This window comes from Alosa sapidissima, chromosome 8 (genome assembly GCF_018492685.1).
Source record: "Alosa sapidissima isolate fAloSap1 chromosome 8, fAloSap1.pri, whole genome shotgun sequence".
Taxonomy (NCBI): domain Eukaryota; kingdom Metazoa; phylum Chordata; class Actinopteri; order Clupeiformes; family Clupeidae; genus Alosa; species Alosa sapidissima.
In genome coordinates this window covers 6574431-6597046 of record NC_055964.1, presented here as the reverse complement: position 1 = coordinate 6597046, position 22616 = coordinate 6574431, and the positions used below count along the sequence as shown (strand labels likewise).

Sequence of the window (22616 nt, the reverse complement as noted above, 5' to 3'; positions counted from 1 at the left end):
CTCTCCATGAACCACGAACTAAGTGTTTGTTCTCCTTTGAGTAGTGGTGCATGGTGCACCAATACTACAAAAGTATTGCAATAACCTGAAATTAGAAACGTCACAATACCTAATTGTATTAGTATTGATATAGCCTACTTTTAAGAATGACAGCCAGTGCGCTCCTCATAGCCTATGTGTCTTTTCTCCTCACACAAACACAGCTTTTCACCTGCAGCGGTCGTGATCCGAGCGAGTAGCGATGTTGATTTGCTGACTTCCACCTCTCAAGTTTGTGTTGCTAACCTACCTACCTGTATAGTGTTAGAGCACGCATTCTCTCCCTGCACCGCTCTCCCTCCCTCAAATAGCTTCAGCCAGCACCTCCCGTACCCAAATCAAAACGGTGGCTTGTGCAAGAACTGTTCATGCAGACTACAACTTGCGTGATGTAGCCTACACAACTTTGTTCAAAATCAATGCATTCAAGTTCACTTTGCAAAGTTAGTATTGTAGCCTATTTATCACAACGTTGTCAATCACGTTGTCAATCGCAAACGTCTCTTGACGGAATTACCTGTAGCTTAATTTGTGGAGGTCGAAGAGAAAGCACCGGTTTAATAAATGAGCCAGTAGTGGAGAAAATAACTTTTAAGAACTAATCAGTAGCCTAGGGAAGGCTTCAGCAAAAAAAAAAATGTTGTTGGCGATTTAAACTATCTAGTGGACGTTTTTAATAGGCTACAAGGAATAGAGGCTTAGACAACTGTATGGCCCACGTCATAAACTAATTTGCCCTACTTCCAACTCTTGAGTGCACTGTAGCCAAATTGACTGCTTGACAGGTTATTTATATTTTAGGGTGGGTATAAGGGGGATTCCAATACCAAACCAGAGGAAATGGATTGTTTTACTTTCCCTCCTGGTTTACCTCTTTTGGTGAGGTCAAGCTTTGCTGAGGTCATCAAGTGGATGGTAACGTCCGAGGATTATCATCCACTATCGGAAATCGGAAACAGGATTGACAGGAACAATATCCTCCACACCTGTGATGGGGCCGATGATGGGAGAAGCCGGTATCTCTCTCTCTCTCTAACTGGCAGTTCTGTATTGTGTGAGAAAACAGTGATATCACTCACCTTCGATCCAAATCAATGGATTGTGAATTTACGGGTATTGAGCTTGAGCAAAATCACACATATTGTTTTTGTGCCTCTTCTTAGGTGGTAGTTTCATAGCAAAGGGAAGCAGAGCTCAGTTTGAACTGAACCAGGTTCAATATTAGCTACTGGATGTTCAATTTCTTTGGCTGCAGTCCGTTTGACTGATGAGATGATTCATAGCAATATTTTTAATCATCATTACACAGCACTAAAGAGCACACACCAGGATATTACATAGGAAATTCAAGGGTGGATATCCTTCTGATATGAAACAGAACCCATAAAGGTCAAATTGACGACAGTGATATGAAGGTAGTAAAACATAATGTGGGTGGATATCAATATCACGATTGATCAGTATTATGATTAAACTGATGGTTCTGTAATAGTAATATATCTATCAATTTCAAACACACACACACACAGTGTGCGCACACACACACACTCTCACAGACACACATACCCACTCAAATACATACACATACACACACACACACACTCAAATGCACACACACACACACACACACAAGCGGAGGACAGCACACAGCAACTAATCTGTGCCACGCTCTGTAAATGTCTGTGGGTGTGCAAAAGTGGCTCACACTAAATAGCCTATATAAAAAAAAAAATCTCTGGGTCATTTGAGGACATGCAAACTAGTCTCTCACAAATTCAGCTGTTGAGTTCAGAGTAGTCCCTCCCTCCACCATGTTCTTCATGCAAACTCATCATCTGTCACTTCTAACTGGAATGTAAACAAGTCCCCTAACATGTGGCATCACAGACAAGGCTTCATACTTTGAGCTGCACTGTTTATGTGTTTAGCTTGTTGCCCATATCAGAGGAGAGAAAGTGGAGAAAATCAGTGTTTCTCACAATGAGGAATTTATACAAATAAATAGGGCTCCATGTACTGTATGTACTGAAAGCAAAATGATGTTGCTAATGATATAAACCCGGCACAAATGGAGCTGTTCCTGACTGTGGTGTGGATGTAGTCTACTTGAAGCTTGCCCTCTACACTAATCTGCTCCCTAAGAAATCCATGCAAGTTGGCAGCCCTGAAAAACCAAGCTGTGATCCATCATGTCACCCTATGACTTGATCACAAGCAGCTGGGCATTCACACACAGGGGGTATTTTAGGCTTTGCGCGCAAAGCTGCACAAAAACAACACCTGTGGGTTGTAAGGCTCAGAGGTGACGTGGGGTTGAGCTGTATGTGTGGTGTGCGTCTTCACTTAACCTCCTTTGCGTTTTTGGCATAGACATTTCTTTTTTTCTTTTTTTTTAGCTTTTCAAGTGGAGAGTCTCATGCGATAGGGGATAAAAGATGCCAAACAACCCTCTCCACTCCCTTTTTTCCGACACCAAGCCCCCACACCAAGAAGACCAAAACAGATAGTGGGTAGGGGTTGGTGGATGGAGAGGGCCTTTTGATCAAGTAATGAGGCTCAGCGATTTCTCAGATGACTTGCAGAGGGTCCTGCAGTTGCTGCAGATGAAGGATGCATCATGCTCTCACACTTCAGGGGTCAGACGCCCACATCCAATGCATTCTGTGCCTGTGCTTGTGTGTGTGTGTGTCTGTGTGTGTATGTATGTGTGTGTCTGTCTGTGTAGGTGTGTGTGTGTGTGTGTTTGTGTGTGTCAGGGTGGTTTGTGTGTGTGTGTGTACAGTGTGTGTGTGTGTGTTCATGTGCACGAAACATCTCTTGTCCCGGGGAGTGGAGGAGTCAACAGGTGTGGGCCACCAGGATGGAGGTCTTGTGCAGCTGTGGGTGGCTGATCAAAGGCCCCCTCAGATCCACGATCAAGGCCGTGGCGGCATAGTCACTGAACACAGCCTTTTTTTCCCTTAAAGCCCCCAACAGCACCTGAGCTTTTACAGTCATCAGTTAATGTGTGTGTCGCAAGACCCTAAAAAAAGACAGGCTTTTCAAAGGCTTTCACACCGGGAGGGCCTAAATCACAAATATCCCACGGAATTGGACAGGAGGCCTGCCAAGACTGCTAACATAGAGGATCATAACGATTGGCTTGTTTTGGTAGCTACGCGCTCCACAGCCTGCGACCACAGCGAGTGTTCTCTCTGCTTTATATTGCATGTTAACCAAAAGCCACAGGAACCAAGTGCCTTAAAGAACTAGTCATAAAGACGGTACTCGTGTACTTGGCATGCACAAACACACAGGCGGCCTCACCTTTTGACCATAAAAAGAGCTTACGCTTGCCAGTCTTACACAACCTGTTCAATCTTTAGTCGTAAAGACAGGCAGTTACGGTCAGCTTCTCTGAAGTTATGGCCACACAGATGAAGTGCATTTATAAAACATTTATAAAGCCTGCATTTCAGACCCATATTTAATATATGCATACAGTTAGTCTGACTACCCCTTAGTTGTGTTTACTTTTGTTGTAAGATTTCTTCTGTAGACAAAAGGACAATGGAAAGGAAAATGTTCCTCTTTGTATTCCTGTCAACAGGGGTGTCATAAAGGGTGGGGTGAGCTAGGACGATTTCAAGGGTCTTGCACTGACAGGGTACTTTGGCATAGTCAGACTTGAATACTTCCTTATGGGGCTTATGGGCCTTATGGGGGGGAATGCCATTGCACACAATTGGATTGACCTAACTAATCAGAGCAATGAAATATGTGAATCCTATAGGGACAAAGTTGTTGTGCTGTCAATATCTTTCATTATAGCGAAATCTAAACATGTTGCTTCTCTAGTGGCAGCCATTTTGTTGTATAAATAATAAAATCAACTTAAGCATGCACAGGTTGAGGGGGGTGGCTACGTAACTGTTTCTCATCTGTCCATCCTCATATAAACCCCGCCCAGATTATTTGATTGGCCCGAACACCTCTGGGTCGGGCATAGAGACTTCTCAATGGACCGACTCCAGACCGAATTTTCCAGAACTCAATAAGGCTACGTTCACACCGCAAGTCATAATGCTCAATTTGGATTTTTTGCTCAGATCCGATTTTTTGTTTGGTTGTTCACATTTTAAATTAGGCCTATATCAGATTCCAGTGTGAACTGTTTGCGGTTCCAAACTGACCCGCATGCTCAAAAGAACAATAACAATGCCGATGTAGATGTTCCCCCAAGGTCTTCATTTTAGCGGAGGCTACCGGGTTATTATCAGAGGTGCCCCACAGTGGGGGTTCAGCATGTGTCTGTCTCAGCTTGTGCAGAGTGTTTTGGTTTAGCCGAGTTGTTCTGTCAGAGGGTCGACTCAAGGTCGGCAGAAAAAATGTTGGGTGCTGGAGAGAGAGACAATAGTTTTCAGTTAAGGTTTTGGCCCCAGTCCAACTTAGTTCTGTGCTAGAAAGAAAAGAAGGAGGAATGCTTCCCTGGGTCGAAAAATGTTAATAATAGTCAAAACAATTCAGGGTGCTCTTCAAAAAGGGCCTAAGCTAACTTTGAGAAAACAGAAAAATGAGGCACTCCTGATAAATATAAAAAGCCTTGGCTACATGCCAACGCGTTTCAACTCTACAGTTTTCATCAGGGCATGTCAGACACACACAGGTGAGCACATTTACCAGGTAGTAAGGTGTGGGAATGGTCACATGACATAAGTCCCACCCCCAAACCTTAACAACAACGACTAGGTTATTGAAAATACTAATTATGCGATATCACAGCCAAACACATACTGAGCTGTCCCAGGGACCGCAAGAAAAGCACAGATGCTTGAATGCATATAGTATTGTTTGCATAAAACTATTTTCTGCACTTGAATATTATTATGAATACACAAAGACATACACTATGATATGTCTAAGAACAAAACCAAAAGAGCATTAGAGCAGACATACCAACAAATACTAAAAACCCCTATAGAAAGGGTGAAAAATCCACATAATCTTTTAGACCTGGCAAGATGGTAGCTTTAAGTTTTACAATCCACCAGGTCTCCCTTTGAAAAAGACGTCGAAGCCAGTCCCCACCCCTTACATTCCTAGAAATTACTTCAATGACCATTACTTTCAAGTTTTTCAGATTCATGTGCCCAGCCTCTTTGAAATGCACAGCCATGGGGTAATTAGGATTCACAGATCTCATGGTGTATTTATGCTCTGCAAGACGCTCTTTGGGCTCTATCTTGCACTCCAGCGCAATTGACTTTGCACAAGTAGCTTTGTGGGCGGATCTTGGGCGCTGTTGCTATTTTACCGGCGGGATAATGACTGTTGTGCCCGACGCAAATCTAAAATGGGGTGGTCTGCATTGCGCAACACAGGCGCCCAAGCAAGCGTTCCTGCAGGTGTAAGCTACGGCTGTACCTTACCATCAGGCAACTCAACAACGAGAAACAGTTTCCAAGTTGACCTAACTTTCCAACTCTGCACAGTATCCTATTAACTGCATGACAGTAGGCTATTTACAATATTTTATGTGTGTAGAGTAGAGTTTGTAAACACGTTATCAACTTAATGCATGCACAACTTTTGTTTGAGCAGGAGAGAGAATAACAATGAATGGACGCAGCAACTACAGAAATTGTAGCCAAGGCTACTTGCTGCTTTTTTTACTATCTATGGTTGCTGGTTAACAGCACATAATAAGCTGATTTAAGCTAATTCACAAACTCAAGACTTCAAGGCAATCATGGATATAAAACGTTTTTTTGGAGTTATTTCAGATGGGCTACAACAAGGTAGGCAAAATTGTGGTGCTTGTCAAAACCTTAGCGCAGCTAGAATAATGCTTATAGGCTGATGTTAAAGCGCACATGATGTTTAAAGCCATACACAACGGTAAATTGGAACAAAACTAAAGGTAACTTTAGCCTTTATAGGGCTGTATAAAGTTAGGTGTTGTTGTTGTAAAGATAGATGTACTATATAGGCTACTAAATTTTTTGTTGACCAATGCACGAACAAAACCGGGAAACGGACAAATATTATCAAGGCTTTGAATGTTTCCATCTGTGCACAGAGTGTCTGTAGATCGGTGTGCATAGCATTCATTCCTGCAGGCCTGTGGCCATGCATGCGCCCTTAAAATAGCATCTGAATTTGTACCACTGACTTTAGACCAGGAGGTTCCTAGTCTGCAGCGGAATTGTTTTCTGAAACTGAAATTTCTGAAAATATCAACAGGATATCAATATCAACAGGACCGTTTGCGTCAGAACACGCCCCCTTTTTTCGCTGAAACGCCCCCGTGGGCGCACATGTACCTGTGGAGGGAAAATTCCAATATGCGCTGACTGCAAAATAGGAAAGACAAAAGCGGGAGTATACAAAGTCAGGAGTGCAAGATAGAGCCCTTTGAGTCTTCGCTTTGTGCATCCCATAGAAACACCCACACTCACATTCAAGTCTGTAAACAATTTTTGCTTTTTCCTGATTTTGCTTTGTCCAAGGTTGAATTTAGGTCTTTTTTTCTTGTACCCTCTATGCTGAAAATGTTTGTACATACAGTATCCTCGGCCTGTACTTCGAAGTCCACATTAGAATCACAGATTCTGCATAGTCTTTGAAACTGCCCATAGGGGATATTTGAAGTTAGTATCTGATTGACTGTACTCCAAACTCAATCTTATGTTGGGGTTAGAGGAATTAAGGTATTGGTGGAAATCTAACAGCTGCTCTAAAGAGCCTGTAAAAAAAAAAAAAAAAAGATCATCAGTGTATCTTCCATACCACTTAATCCACTCTTGAAATGGGTTCAGATTGCCAAAGATGTACTGGCCTTCCCACATGCCCATGAAAAGACCTGCAATTACTAGTCGTTGTTGTTAAGGTTTGAGGGTGGGACTTAGGTCATGTGACCATTCCCACACCAGGTAAATATGCTCACCTGTGTGTGTCTTTCATGCCCTGATGAAAACTATAGAGTTGAAACGTGTTGGCATGTAACCAGTTTTGATTAAAGGCTTTTTATATTTATCGGGAGTGCCTCATTTTTCTGTTTTTTTTAGTTCTGTGCTATTTGGTCTGAAATATTCTCTGCGATTCCAGAAAAGGTTAAAATTGTCTATAAAATTCAACCCAACTGAGAAGCATGTTTTTGTGAGCTAGATGTTTAAACTGAATAGTCTGGTAAATACAAAACTTCCCTCTGCTGGGAGTGGACCACAGATTTGTATTCAAAGCTCATATAGGACAGATAAACGTTCCTTGAAATTTTCTTGGACATACAGATAGATGTTCTTTGTAAATATAATTTGTTCCAACAAGCACAATGATGCGTTTAAAGTTTTTTGACATATTTTACATATTTGACACATATTTTGACACTATTTCTGCAAGCTTATGTCAGACACAGATGTATTTGGAAGACAGCATACGATCATCCTTTGGGTTGTGGGATGAACAGGTAGCGAGTGTTGGTTCTTGTCTGTACCCATCTTTGTTGTGGTTTGATCGCTGCCTGCTTTGGGTCTGTTCCCTGGGAGATTCCTTTCTCACCTCCTGGAGGCATTCAAATCTGTTCCATAGCTGTGGGTTTCCCTTACGACTGCAAGCCCTGTAGTAGTTTGCTGACCTGTCTCTATTTCTGATATGAAGCCTGGAGTTTATTGATCTGGTAACATCTGAATTTGCTGATTTTGAGGTAATTAGAGATCTTTTTGTATTTTGTTTTTTTGGTCTGGTGCCTTGCCTGTGCTAAGGTTCTGTATTTACATTTGGCTTTTTTTTAAGTTGATGCATTAATCTGCTCTATTAGCAGTGATATCAGCGTGTCGGGTTACATTCTCTGCATTTCCAGCTGTTGCTGCTGTACTCACTTCATAAGATGTCTCACATATTTCGTCCATCTTGGAGGACTCATTTTGTTTTAATCCAACTTCAAGGCAGCTTGCTGTTCAGTTTTTGCCCATTGACCTGGCTGACTCATGTAAAGTTGCCAGAAAGGATAGGTCAATGAGGAGCGGTGTGAAAAGCATACTACTTGCTTGAGTAGGAGGAAGAAATCGTCCTATGGATTGGTCTTCTGTAGGGCCCAACATTTCAACATGACAATATTATGCAGAAGTGGCATTACTGTAAAACATGGAGATATTAAGGTGCATTTGCTTCTTTCTGTTTTTTGGTCTTCTGTGAGTGTGTGTGTGTGTGATATTTGTGTTTTCTGTGAGTGTTCTCTGTGGTCTGAGTGTTTTCATGGAGAGATACCTGAAATGATGATGCCATGTTCCGTTTGCTTGTAATCAACAGTCAGTGTTTAAAATACCAAATACCGGCCTTTGAAATCGGAACCATCTCAGACCTCATTGGAGCTCTCTGAAATGCTGGCTTTTTGTCAGTTGCATGAGATCACAGGGCTTGTTCCATTACCTTGCTCTCTGGTAGCAGTTCTCATGCACAAGCAGTATGTTTCCCTCATGCTTTTACCAGAAACCAGACTTTTAACGCCAGTGTCCTCCACAGTCAAGCTTGTTGATGCATGCATTTTTCAGAAGGTGGTGTGTGTGTGTGTGTGTGTGTGTGTGTGTGTGTGTGTGTGGTGGGGGGGGGGGGGGGGTCATTTGAATTATGAAAATGAAAACCATGTGAAAAGTTTCAATGTCAAAATGGGAGAGTGCTAGCGACACAACATCAAGTATAATTTGAAGCTTTTGTCAGATCAGCTGGTTGTGTGTGCAGAGAGCAAGATGCTGCTGGGGCAAAGATTGCATGACAGTGGAGCGAGCATATCATTCCAGCTGTGGTTCCTATGCTGCCTTTTGGCTTTCAGTATGGAAACATAATGGTCAACTAAACACATAGTTAAACTCTGTATTAGATTTTGACCAACACATTTTTTATCAGATCCCACAATCAATCAGGTAGTGATTAAATGGACTGCACACTCGTGTCATCACCTTTAAATAGCATTGTTCACTTTGTTCTTCCCCAATCCTTCAGGCCTTGGCATTCAGCGACATGCCATCGTTACCTCTAAACAAAACCCAAACAGATCCAAGTCTCATTATTTCACCTAGATGAAAGATATAAAGAGGTTGGGGGAGAATGTTTGTCAGTAACACTTTTGTGAATTAACCTGAAATGCTCATCTCCTTCTGAGAGTGTTCACTTTAGATACATTCATTCATTCATTTTCTCTCTCTTTTTCTCTCTCCCTCTCTCTCTCTCTTTCTCTTTCTCTCTCTTATCTTCTCTCTGTGTCTCTGAATCACAACATCTAATATCCTGACCAAACAAAGCCCAGGCGAAAGGATTCAGAGACCGGGGGCTTGTGTGTTTTGTTTCCACCAGAAAACTGAGCGAGAGAGAGAGAGCCTGTGTCTTAGTTTTGTTTAGGCTCTGATGGATTTGTGGAAAATGCTTGTTGGGTTGCGGGAGTAGCCCCCCCCCCCCCCCCCCCCCCCCCCCGATATAATTGGAAGTTGTAAATGACCATGCTGTCAGTGTTGCACGGTCGTCACTGAAGGGCCCATTATAGCCCCAGGCGTGCAGCTGTGCCTGGCAAAAAAATGACACCGAGGACGAAGACTGCAACACTGTGCCGGGTACCTGCGTGGGAGTGGACACAGTGCTGCTGGCACATTAGTAACTCGTCCGCAAAAAAAAAAAGTTCGGTAAGACTTTACTTGACAGTATCGACATAAGAGTGACCCTAATCCTAACCTTTTACCCTAATCCCAACCCTAACTCTTACCCTAAACCTAAACCTAACCCTAATCCTAACCATAACTTGTTATGACACAAGTATGTCACTGTTATGTCGATACTGTCAAGTAAAGTGTAACCGAAATTTCTTTTAAATGTTTTTTTTTTTATGAGAAATGAGCAGGACAAGGTTGTTTGCATCATGTTTACATTATTCCTCACCCAAATTGGCCCCTTTGATAGGACATTGCCAGCAGGTGTCAAAGACATCTTCAAGTGGCTTCTGCTGTGGTCATGTCTAGTTATCTGCCTTCCACTCTATGCATACTTGGCACTCTCAAATCTAATGTCTGCAGCTGGGCAGGTTTCATCCATCACCTCCTGAGTATCAAGTATTGCACTAAACTGACCCTGGTTGACTCTGCTTGCTGCATTGTTCAGAAGGTAGTGCTGATATCATACATGTTGCTTTGGGAATGACAAGTAACTGTATTCAACCAGGTTAGATTCCTTGTGGTAATTTTTCATCCATCACCACTTGAGTGTTACAAGCGTATTATGCTGACCTTACCCTGATTGACTTTCCTCACTGCATCGTACAGAGGCCTAAACGGGGGAAAAATGTCTCACAGATGATCAAATAACCAGACTAATGCGATTCACACCTTAATAGTTCTCAACTGGGTGCTAAATCCTCCTGAGCATGAAAATAAACTTTAGAGATAAAGGATACTGTACATAGAAGAGGGCTCTGAAGAAGGGCGTCTTGCCTGAAATGTCCGTGGGGTGATTAAAAAAGTTTAAAAATTAACAGAGTGCTATCCTTTATATGGTTTACTTTCACAGTTGATGGGGAAATTAAATCAAGAGGAGAATAAAAGTGGTCCTACCGATAACTAAATAAATAACCCACATGTGTCTGTGGGAAAAATCTCCATTAATTAAGTGATTCCAGTTAAGTGCTGATATCGTACAAGTCACTTTGGGAACGTCAAATAACTTTATTCAAGCAGGTTAGATTCCCTGGGAAACATCCCCAGCAGTCACAACAACTGAGGGCACAATGACACACACAAGTCTGTTCAGTTTAAGTTGCAGCTGAAATGTGTGGATGTACAAACAACACGAACCCATTACTCTCATCTGTCTGGCTTCAGTGCCATTATCTTATTGGTTCAAGAGCTCCGCTTAATGTGTTTCGTGACCAATCCTCAGGAATTAAGTTTAACAGCATGACTGGATAGTTTGTTCCAGATATCCAAAACCCTGTTTGCATTCCTAAAGCACACTGTCTTTCATTTCTCTCTCCCCCTTTATGTCCCCAGGACCTCCTAATATAGCAGGACATCACATCAAACACTAATCATAATATGGCCATTTTCCGTGGCACCTTGTATAATGTGATTCATGTCTGAGCAAAATCATACGGCACACCAGTTTCCTGATTCGTTTTCCTGCAAAGAGTGCAGTAGACATCCATCTCTAATTGCCACATTATTAACTTACAAGGTTACGAGATTATAGCTTAATGAGTGTTTTAACTGCTATGCATGTGCTAACATGCAGTGGTGTGTGGAGCTCTCCATACAGAGGTACTGGAACATTTGCTAGCGCTACAGTCTTTCTATTTTAGACTTGGTTTAATAGCCCAAAGAGAGGGGAGCTTTCTTAAAAAAATATTAGAAATATTCTAACCTCCATTTTTGAGCACAGGCCAAGACAAAAATGTAACACCATTCTTTCTGAGGTCTAAATAGGGAAACATGGCAAGTTGTAGAGAGATATATCATCACAGCATAACTCCAAAAGTACAGAATAGCAAAAATATTTCTTCAAATAAACAGCTCTCCCTCTGGACTATGAGAGAGGCGTTAACCTCACTTTTCTGGCGTGCTTGCTTATGTGGGTTTGGCGTTGATCTCTGCCTGACCACATGGTTGAGTGTCCACGCTAAAATGAAGATCCTGAAGCCTCTGATAGCAGGACAGGAGTGTGCAACAGGGGTGTGCAACAGCAGCGGCAGTTCTATAAATATGATATGTCACTTTTATCACTGGGGCCAGATGCATTATGGGTAGGAAGGATATATTTTCCTCCCCTGATATCAAATGCTGCTTTTACCGGGCAAGTGTTGCGCTGTACAGTTCGCCGTCATACTTCAGGATCAGAGAGCACTGCTATTGATTATACCCACCTGTGGAGCAGCGAGACAGCTACAAGCTGTCATCATGCCAGTCAGTGAATGAGTTTCTCACAGGCATTATCCATAGACTCCTGATAGGAATAGGAACACGATAGGAATTCCCCTTTCCATCAATTTCCAACATAATGGATTACCATTGTGTGCTAAGGGGATACCTAATTCATCAGAAACTGACTAAAAGTGTCCTCCTACCCGAGAACAATGTTATATCGTGCGATAATTAGAGACTCCATTCTCCTTAGTGCAAGCCAGTGTGGCATCAAAATAAGCCTTTAAGGTAAAAGAACTACATTGTGTTGTTTTAAGAATTGACAAAACATAATATAGTCCAGAGGGGTTGGTCACCTGGTCGTTTTCACTCTAATATGTCCAAAATGAAAAACAAAAAAGAATCACTTTGAACCTGACTTTATTCAGTTTCTGTACTTGAAATGTATGCAAATTATTGCATAATTCAGTAGATAATGGCTCATTTATGTACTTACACATTACATTTCAGAAAACTTGCAATACAAGAAATGTTGATGTACTGTAAAAAAATCAGCTGTGGAAGTTTTGTGGGGATATCTCTACCTATTCACCTGTAGTATATCCCTTCATAGATATAGAAAGAAATAGCTTGATAAACCACTAAAGGCTACCCCAAATGCAATGCTATCACATATTTTATAATTCTAGGGTGGTATACCTTGTCAAAAATCACTACTTGAGACTTATTGAGATCAAGACTTATTCCCCTCGAATGGTACAGATGGACCAAAATTAGGGGGTCTGGCTCAAGGACTGCAAAAAGACCCTGACATCTGACAATTAGTGCAGACTGTTACATCGTGACACTGATTGTAAGTGATGTCAGTGAGTATGTTTATAACGTACAAATTAATTTGATATGTACAAACAAAATTAATCTGATGCCATTAACACATTCAAGGAATTACAGATGAATCACCTTGAAAGTTTTAGTATTCTGTGTCTTGCTCCATGGTGTCAATGTGAATGCTGTTATTTGGCAGAAGGCAGCCTATAGTCACTCACAGTGTATCTAATATAGCTAGTCTTTGATATGTAATGTAATTATTTTTAACCGTCTGATGCTTCTTTCCCATCTAATTTTTCAGTAGTAATCTGTTAGTGGTCTTCAACATTCATCCAGTGGTCAAGTCCAACTATTAAAACTGCAATCCAGTTCCTTTACTTTACACCTGTGTCTTTAAGTGCAATCATTAACCTGAATAATCATTAGATGCATTTTTGTGGTTGTCTGAATCCTGCTGGCATCTGCATAGTATTTCTCTTCATCCAACTCATTCACCATATTTTGAGTGCATTTATGAAGAACTGTCTAAAAGAAATAGAAGTCTATGCACATTTCCATCCACTGTGGAATGCTATCACATATATCAAATAGCAGGAGTTGCAAGCACTTGTTGCTTCAAAACATGGGGTTGCCAGGTCAACTTCAACAGAAAAAAAGCAGTCATATTACACCATATACAGACTGAGTTACTCGATTTAGGAGATTTTATTCGAATTTCCACGGAAGATGTTGTACATAAATTGTCAAGATTTGCATTAAAAAGTAGAATGGACACCCAGATATTTAGGTGCACATGCTCTGTGAGTTTACAATTACTTGATATATCTATGACACTACCAGCTCTCCTAGTTAAATTTCTATGCATTTGTCATATTACGGTGCTTAAGGGAAACAGGTTGTAAAGCATCTAAGATTATTTGTACGAAGGTTTCAGCATACTACTTAAGATCATATGGGGAAGCAGGGAAAGGGAATAAGCCTTTCCATTAATAAGGTAGCAGTTCAAAGCCTATATTTAGAACCATTTAAAACTTTCCATTGCAAGAGAGAAAAAAAATGCATCATTCGGCCAAGGACGAGGGCTGAACGGGTTCTCATCTTGAATCCACAGAAGTGGTTTCAGTGCGGCTTTCCCTGGAAAATGTCCATGCAATTTCTGGTCACACAGAAAATATATGCATTGCTTTGTATGATCATAAATTTGAATTATGGCAATGAATGTGAATGTGCAATCTCCCATAATTTTCAGCGGTATTGGATGAGATCATGATAACATTAATCATCAGTTTGGCTCTAGGTAGATTCAACTATAAGACTATAATCTCATGATGCTTGTGATGAAGATGTGAAAGAACAATACTTGTTTTCTTGTGCTTCTCTCTTATTCCCACTAATTACCATTTGATTTTGTGCAAATGTATTGAATCTAGTGGAAGCTATCGACACTTGTGTACAAGATGGGTAGAAACAGCTAGAGAAAAGCCTTTGTGTGTAGTTCATATTGAAGATAACACCGTGTGAACTGCTTGTTGTTAGATCTCAAGATGGTCTGATGGTTTTCCTCCTGCAGAGCGATGGAGTAAACAGACTGCCCGCCCGCAGTCCGGCTTGGAAAAGTCTTGGTTTCTCTTGGCCTGGAGGCCCCTGTGAACGGCTCGGCCTCTTGTAGACACCAGCATGGTCAGGCGTGCAGGGCAAAAAATGCGCCTGATTGCACCCACAAGAGAGAGACTAGATAGAGCGCTGATTGCACCCACAAGAGAGAGACTAGATAGAGCGCTGGGAGGAGAGGCACGGCAGGTCCGCTATGCGTCTTCTGTGGCCCAAGAAATCGGTCCTGACGTGAACCAAAGGGGACTCTCGCGAGCATTACCGCCGGTGAAACTAAAAATGCCAACCCAGATGGACATTTTAATCCCTCTTCCCCGAAATACATATGTTAATGGCACACCACGCGGTTAAGCACAAGTGCCTGGGGGTTATGGCTTTGAAGTGCAAAAAAAAAAAAAAAACTGTTCCCCACTCAAAGTCTCACAACACGCAACTCTGCACAGCTGGAGAAAGCCAGCAGCCGTGTAACCTTGCTGAACTGTCCACTTAACTCCTTCCCTCACCTTCCTCTCCGAGCTCATAGTAGGTCAGGTACAGTGTCTCTTATTGCTTTTGCAGGTGGACTGCCAGAGCTCTGTCAATCTGCCCTCGCTCCCTCTAAATGTCTCAGCTGGATTGATGCCTTCAAGACCTAGAGAGTACTTTGTGTCAGATGGAAGAAAAGCGAAGGAGGAAAAAAACATTTTTGAGAGAGCCAAATGGCCTTTTTATGGACATGACCTGGGAAATCAGTTTGCAAGTATCAGGCTCTTCAGATTCTGGCAAAGGATGGAATGGCAGACAGGGTGTTTTATTGAATATTTGTGTAATTTATCTGCCTGGAGCCAATACAAAAGTAACTTGTCTTAAGAACATTTTCTACACCTTCCACTACTGTAGTCTCTAAAATGCTGCCTCTCTTTTATGTGAGGCAGCTGTGGGGTGGTGAACAAAACTGTATGCGCACCAGCCAATAATATTATCACCAAAAACTATTAAGTAGAAGTCTACAACCTAGAGAGTAAAATGAGCACAGAGCCGATATAAATATCCTTACATGAACGGTTATGCATTTGGTTTATGCTTTGCATTTTTAAGTACAATTAAAGTAAAGTGACTGGTATTAAGCAAGCATTTTTATCCAAAGCGACATGGCCTCCCAATGGTGGGTTCAGGAATCCAACCCGGGCCGATCAATTGTCAGGCAGCAATGCAACCAATGCTCTTCCACACCCTCACACACACTGATTCAGACTGATTAATTTGTGTACATTGCAAGTGAACTGGTAACTTGCCAGTTGGATGGTGCCTCTGAAGCAAGTTGCAGTGACCCACAGAATGTATGTGTTTTGATGACAAGCCAAACCAAGTGGAGAACTGGGTGTTTAGTCATCTAATCACCTCTTCAGCAAGGGTTTTCTTGATATAGTTCATCAGCGCAGGGGGAGTAAGCAGTGAGAGAGCCAAAGGTATCTAACAGACTTAATTAGATCTCCTATTGCTATGCAGGACAAGACATATGACTAATGACGTCTTCTCAGATAAGCTCTTGTGTGCCTTCTCTGTCAGTTCTGCGTATACTCCTCAAAACCGACAGAAGTGATGATGCATAATGTCTGTGTGTTTCTAAAGTGTATTCTGACTCAGGGCTTAACTCATGCAAAACTGCTTTGGACCAAAGTCTTTTGTTTTTCTCAATGGTCACCAGTAGCCTTTATTTACACTTACTTGCTGTGTTTGAACCAATGTGACGGCTAAATGAGCACCATGTGTTTCACAAGATTGGGCAAAGCTGCACGCACATTAAGGCCAAACCAACCAGAGGTGCATATTTAACTTTAAAGCAAGTAAACTCTCATTTGCTTCAGCCAGCTTTAGACTTTAGCTTTTTTCATTTTCAATTTTCATTGAAGTTTTCTAGGACTTGGCTTCCAAGGACAGGAAATCAGCTCCTTGTGTTGGTGTATTCTTTGCTTATCTCTATCATATATTTGATGGACTTGGGGGCGGGGGTGTGGCTGGAGCTCTCAGGGATTGTAGTGTCGACTGTGATGCTCATTGGATGTGACATGTTAAAGATGTCAGTAAAAGAAAAACATTTTTACTAGACTTTGACCTCTTCAATATGGTGACTACGGAGGTGTGCAGCAGCTGTGTTGTGGTATTTTGGTCGCCATATTGAAGAGGTCAAAATCCGCTACTCTACGTGCTTCACCAGTGTACACAAATGTGAAAAGAAGAAAGCAGTTGAAGCTCATTGTTAGATCGGTATGTCCATAACTGGAGAAGAAGAAAATAGAGGGACAAAACACGAATGCTGAAATTAAGTCCAAAGTTTTGTCTTTTTTCGAGTGAGATAAAAAAAATACACCCCCAACGATAATTGGACTTACTCTCGACAATAATTACAACTTGTGATTTTTCTTAAAGCTGCAGTTGGCAAAATTGTTTTGATCATATTCACTGAAACCGACACTGCTCCGACAGAACAACATAAATAAGCCGGTTTTAGAAAAAACCTGCACCTGCACTTCTACCTCCACCTAGAGCCTGTTATTTGTTTTGCAAAAATCCACAGCTCCCGGTTCTTCTGGCCCAATCAGAGCAGGGCTGTGTGAGATCTGACTGTCAATCACAGTCTGGTGCAGTCTGGTGCGCACTGACGAGCACAAACTCCATGAGGGGATGCTCGGTGGTAGTGGGGGAGGGGCATGAGAGTTGTAAACATTCAAAATTTTGGCTAAGTCCCCTCAATCTGTCACACTTGCCAACTGCAAACATATGGTATGAAACTTTACTGATTAGTATTTAGATGCTTCGAATGGGTGGTTCAGGGGATTCTTCACTGACATTGACATAGGTGACACTTTGTAGGAATCACACAGGGATCTTCCTGAATTTCCCCTTGGGGATCAATAAAGTATCTATCTATCTATCTATCTATCTATCTATCTAAAGTAGGCCTACATGGAAAACAGCGATGATTATGTGCTGTCTCCATCTTGCATTACTTAATGTAGTATATATGTAAAACGTTAACATTTTACATCAGAGGTGATTAAGACTCTTTTAAAGCTTGGGCAGGACATAACTGAAAGACCTTGATCAGCTACTGTTATGTACTAAAAGAGGTAGTGGGCTTGGTGCCACAGAATCATTTTACATACAATACTACACAGTCCTTAGTGAATACAAATTCTGCTCTTTTTTATGGTCTGACATTGATTTTTAGACGTGGTGTCCTTTAAAAACTGGCCTTCGCGGACCTCAGCTCTCCCCAGTTCTTCAAATGGATTCTTTACGAACAACAGATAAAAAAGGTAAGATTGAAATTAATGAGTCAGCATCTCCCTTTTTAAGACCATGTCTCCAGACTCCCTGTGAATTACAGCATATGGCCCAATATAATTTCATTGACACCCATAAAGTATTGATTCAAAGAAAATGGAATGCTCCTAGAAGGGGCTCCTGTGTGTGTGTGTGTGTTGGTTCTGACTCACAATTCAACTTTGAGTTGCACGGAATGAAGTCGAACAGAATAGTAGACTCAGAGAGACAAACATACACACACACACGCACACACAAAAGCAGTCCAAGAGTATGCAGATAATCATCAGTGCTTCATCATCCGTGTGAGACTTAGAAATTACTTTAACCTGCAAGCTGATGTTTTGGGGCTTTCCTGACTCTCCAGAGGTGTTGTGTGCAGAGGGAGCTGGGGCGTAGTGTGTGTGTTGGGGGGTGGGGTGGGGGGGGTAAGTGTGTGGTAGCGGTAGTGGTGGTTGGGGAGGGGGGGGGGGGGGGGTTGCTCAGGAGCCTTTTGTGGGCTAACTGCTCCTGGGGCACAGGCTCCAATCCAGCCCCCAGCACGCACACCCCAGCACATCTTCCTACCCTGGAGGCTCGCTCATTGATGGCTTGGACGGACTTTTCACTGCACCATCGTGCTTTCATTAGACTCAGTTTATTCTGCCTTTTTTCCACTGCTGGGCAAACCTCCATCTGTGTTCACTCACACCGAACTGCCAAACTGCTGAGCGACCACGCCATGGGAGACTTGGAGGATTGGAGGGGTGAGGGGGGGGGGGGGGGGGGTGGCAAAACGGGTTCACAATCTTGATGTTATGGACAGGCCATGTCCTTATTACAATGCCCTCTTTTGGCTCTTTTGGGCCATGTCAGAGAACCAGAGAAGTCTGGGTTGTTACACTGTCTGTCCCTGACACTGGTTAGCTGCAGGACAGCATGGGACAGCCAGCCAAGCCAAAGCTCCCACACATTGCACCTCTGTTTTCCACTTAGAGGCTGAACTCCATGGCCGTGTGATGGATTGATTGCTGGCTGTCACACACATACACACACACACTCACACATACACACACACGCACGCTCTTAAATGCACGCGCCCAGCACAGCGCAGAGAAAGAATGCACATGGACTGGACAGGTACTCAATGATCGATGACAAGGTTTGTTGAAACTAGAAAAAAAAAATGTTGCTTGGGTCCGGAAGCAGCTGTGTGGAAAAGGCTTGATTGGTGTCAGGTTTGCAATGCTGAATCATAGCCCCTGCAATGTCCTATTCCACTTCCCCGGCTTAAAATAGCCATATCTTTGAGCAAGCAAAAGCCTTTGACCAAACAGCTGTGTTTTAACTAAATCTCCAGGAAACTAACACACACACGCATTTATTTAGAGGAGGTCTGGGATATTTATTTGACATCACAGAACTACGTGCTGGCGATATTGCATTTCTTCTCTGTAATACAAATCTATCCGAAAATTAAACAATGAAGATATCTTCACCTGTATTTCGGGATTCCATGACAACAAATTGCTAAACACCCACTAAAAAGATTTTGTAGGGACAAGTACCCAGGTTCCAAAAGTAGGCAAAGGATAGGAAAAGTGAACTGGAATGTCAGTCTAGACAGCTATTTTAACCACAGGCAGCTGAGGTGCCAGACACAACGTTTGGAGTGAATGTGACCGGTTCAGGGTAAAGGTGAATTAAAGTACTGTTGTAGCCTTTTAAAGAACTTTAATTAAACAATCTAAATAGAATCAAGGTGAATTGAATCCGAGAACCACTTGGTTCAATGAGGAATTCTGTCTTAAGTAATTTCAAATGTCTCCCACCAATTAACAAAGGGGAAATCGATTTAACGCTTCTAAATATAGAAAGGTTCAAAATATCTTCAAAGAGAAAATGCTGGGACCTTTTAAAAGGAGCGCTAAGAATAGAAAGAAGTGAACTCCAACTGGAAGCCTCTGGGAGTTATTTGGTGACATTACATGTGAACTTGTTCTTGGCTGACATTCTGGGATATCCACTGAATTATGTAATTTTAGGCATTCTGTTGCACTGTACACAGAAAGCAGTGATGAATAAAAATAAATAAAATTGATTATAAACACATCAATGACTATTAAAGTGTTTTATTATTATTATTATTATTATTAATAAATAATCCTATAAACAAGGCAATTTATCAAGTGAGATTAGGTGAATGAATACTGTACTAATGCCCACTAAATAGCCAACTTTTACACAAATTCGTATCTTGAAGTGTCAGCTTGGTATCACATATAGACTACCTACTGATCTATAAAATCTCTAAAGGAACTGGATTATATGTGACAGTATATGTGACAGACTTGTGATCAGGCTTCAAAATGGACTACTTTTCTTGATTGCTATGCGTAATGAGGATTTAGGGCATCCTGTGTTCACGCTCATGTGTGTTCATCAGCAGGACGGTACTGCTCCGCAGCGTGCCACCCATTCTGTAGCGGCCCATGTAGCGCAGCATCTGACCCCCCACGTTCAGTATGCCACCGTTCCACATGTGACAGCCATTCGGGAGCGCAATCTTCTAAATGGAAGGGTTAATGGAAGTGGGCGCATGGAAAATATTCCCGCCGCAGCGAGGTGGGGTGGTTGTGGGGGGGGGGGGGGGGGGAGTTGAGGGGGTTGTGTACAGCGGTGCCCACAGAGCAACATCCCCAGTAAACATACAAACATCTGGCTTGGATTCCCAGAGCAGAGGCATGCCGCTGCTCCTCAACCATTCCCACATTCCACCGTTTGAGGCTCGGGCTTCTTGATGGAAGTGTTTGTCTTTGGGGTGATCATGTTGAGCTGAGGTCGAAGTCATTCAGGGACTGAAATGTTTCTGTTGTTTGGCGCTGAAGACATGAGGCAATGCTAGCAAACACGGGGGGTATGGGATGGGGATGGGAGTCAAGGATGACAACAGCAGGAAAACAACAGGTCAGAGCTGTAGACACCTGCAAATGAGTGGTTTCTGAAGAACTGTACAAGAGCCGGGGTTGTTTTTTTTGTTTATTTGTACTTTGAATACTTTTCCCCATCTACTTTATTATGCCCCTCTCCTTCTCTCTGTCTACCACACACACCAAATATACTTATGGACTCCTCTTTTGTCAGAATATACACATACGCAAAAGCAACTGCGAACAGATAATATCCAAACAATATCATTCTCACTGAAAAAAGAGAGTAGTAAAGAGTATTTCAATCATCCGTCGGTTTAAAATAGCCTTTGAGAGCCTCCTGTTCCACAGGCATGCACGCAACGATCGACTTGCTGATTTTCCTGTGGCCACTGTGACTTAGGAAGGAGGCCGAAACTCATCTTGTTCCCCGGGAGCGAGGGCAGAGAGTGCAGTTTCCAGATCAAAGACCACTTTCATGGTCCTGTGTCTCCTCCATTTGAAATTTGTTGACAGTGAAAACTCATGGACTCTGCACCGTTACGTGACACAGACCTGTCCCGACTGCGAAGAGGATGACAGTGGCAGCTCCGGTTGCATCGGATGACACAGTCGCAACGCTCATTTGTTGGGCCACAGCTGTGACGCATTACGCTAAGCCCGACGTGGGCCCCGGATTGAAGCTGTGGGGGGAAAGATTGTGTGTGAAGTTTGTGGAGACACACAAACACAGCCACCCACGCACAGTCTCTCTCCCTCTCCACCCTCGCTCTCTCTCAACCTCATCATCTGTCTTGTCTGTCTGTCTCTCTATCTCCCTCTTTTCATCTCTCAACCTCTCCTTTACTTTCTCATACACACACACGCATGTACACACATATCATCGTACACATGCCTTATTCTTATTCTTCTCCGAGTGGAACATAGAGTGTGTGTGAATTGTAATGTAAATGGATTTGAGTGAATGCTGGACAAATATGAATAATTCTCAATTGTGAATTACTTGGTTAGTGTGGTAGCTGGTAAGATGGATCATTTTTCATTACTGCATGGAACACATAATAATAATGTAAACAAAGATAGAATCCATTGTTCAAGATAAAACCCCAATCTGTGCCAACAATGTTTTAATTTATTCACTACAGATATCTATGCACATGCCGAATCATTACTTCAGTAGTTCAAGAGAATCGGTACACCACATAACACCCCAAATGGCTGGAGATTGTATGAAAATATGTTAATCTCATTTGCATTCAAATTTCAGTAATAACCCTATGTCATGTTATAGTGAAGTTAGGGGAATCTCTTCCGTCTCCAAACCAAGTAATTTCCAGTGCAAATATATCAACACAACAATTAAAGTGACAAAATTTAAGAATGCACATGTTGTATATCAAACTTTATAAGATGCTGTAGGTGTAATATAATTTTGTCTGCATGTGTTAAGTGCTTTTAAGATATCTTTATTCACACTTTAACGGGAGCTCAGTGTGTCATAAGCTTTAACTTGCTGGAATCCAAAGCCGAGGTAAATTTTCCATTGGCCGAGTTTGAAATGTAAGGCTTGCAATGTATCCACAAAAAGAAATAACAAATAACATCACATTCTCAGAAAAGAATGTTAGTTAGATGGGAACCGCGAGCAAGCTGGAGGACCACATTAGAAACAAAGGAATGCAGCATTCACCAACCAAATGATGTTATTTTTTAAGTGCTCTATCTACATACAGTAATGTATGGGACACATGAATACTGAATCATATACATAGCAGGTCTATTTTTTTATTTGATTTATAACTGACAAAATAGGGTTGTGCTGATAAGTGGCCTTACTCACAAGATCTAGGTCAAGCTCTGGTGTGCTATATCTACTACTGTGACTATCTGTTGTCCTATAAGATATAATCAGTTATCCTTTCATATTTGTTTAATCTTAATATGCATCTAATAATTTCTTGAACTAGGCGAAAGGTAAACATAAGCATATGTGCTATATCTCCATTATTACATTATTTACTGAATATATAAGAGGAAACAATATCAACCC

At 42.0% G+C, this 22616-nt stretch overlaps 1 protein-coding gene across 1 annotated transcript in view; it reads left to right on the top strand.

Moving 5' to 3' along the window:
- The window catches only part of stc1 (stanniocalcin 1), a 96945-nt gene that overhangs the window by 20793 nt on the left and 53536 nt on the right, over positions 1 to 22616 (top strand). The window contains exon 2 of the mRNA XM_042100719.1: positions 17563 to 17650. Within this exon, the coding sequence (XP_041956653.1) occupies positions 17563 to 17650 (88 nt within the window). The remainder of the gene's footprint in view (positions 1 to 17562; positions 17651 to 22616) is intronic.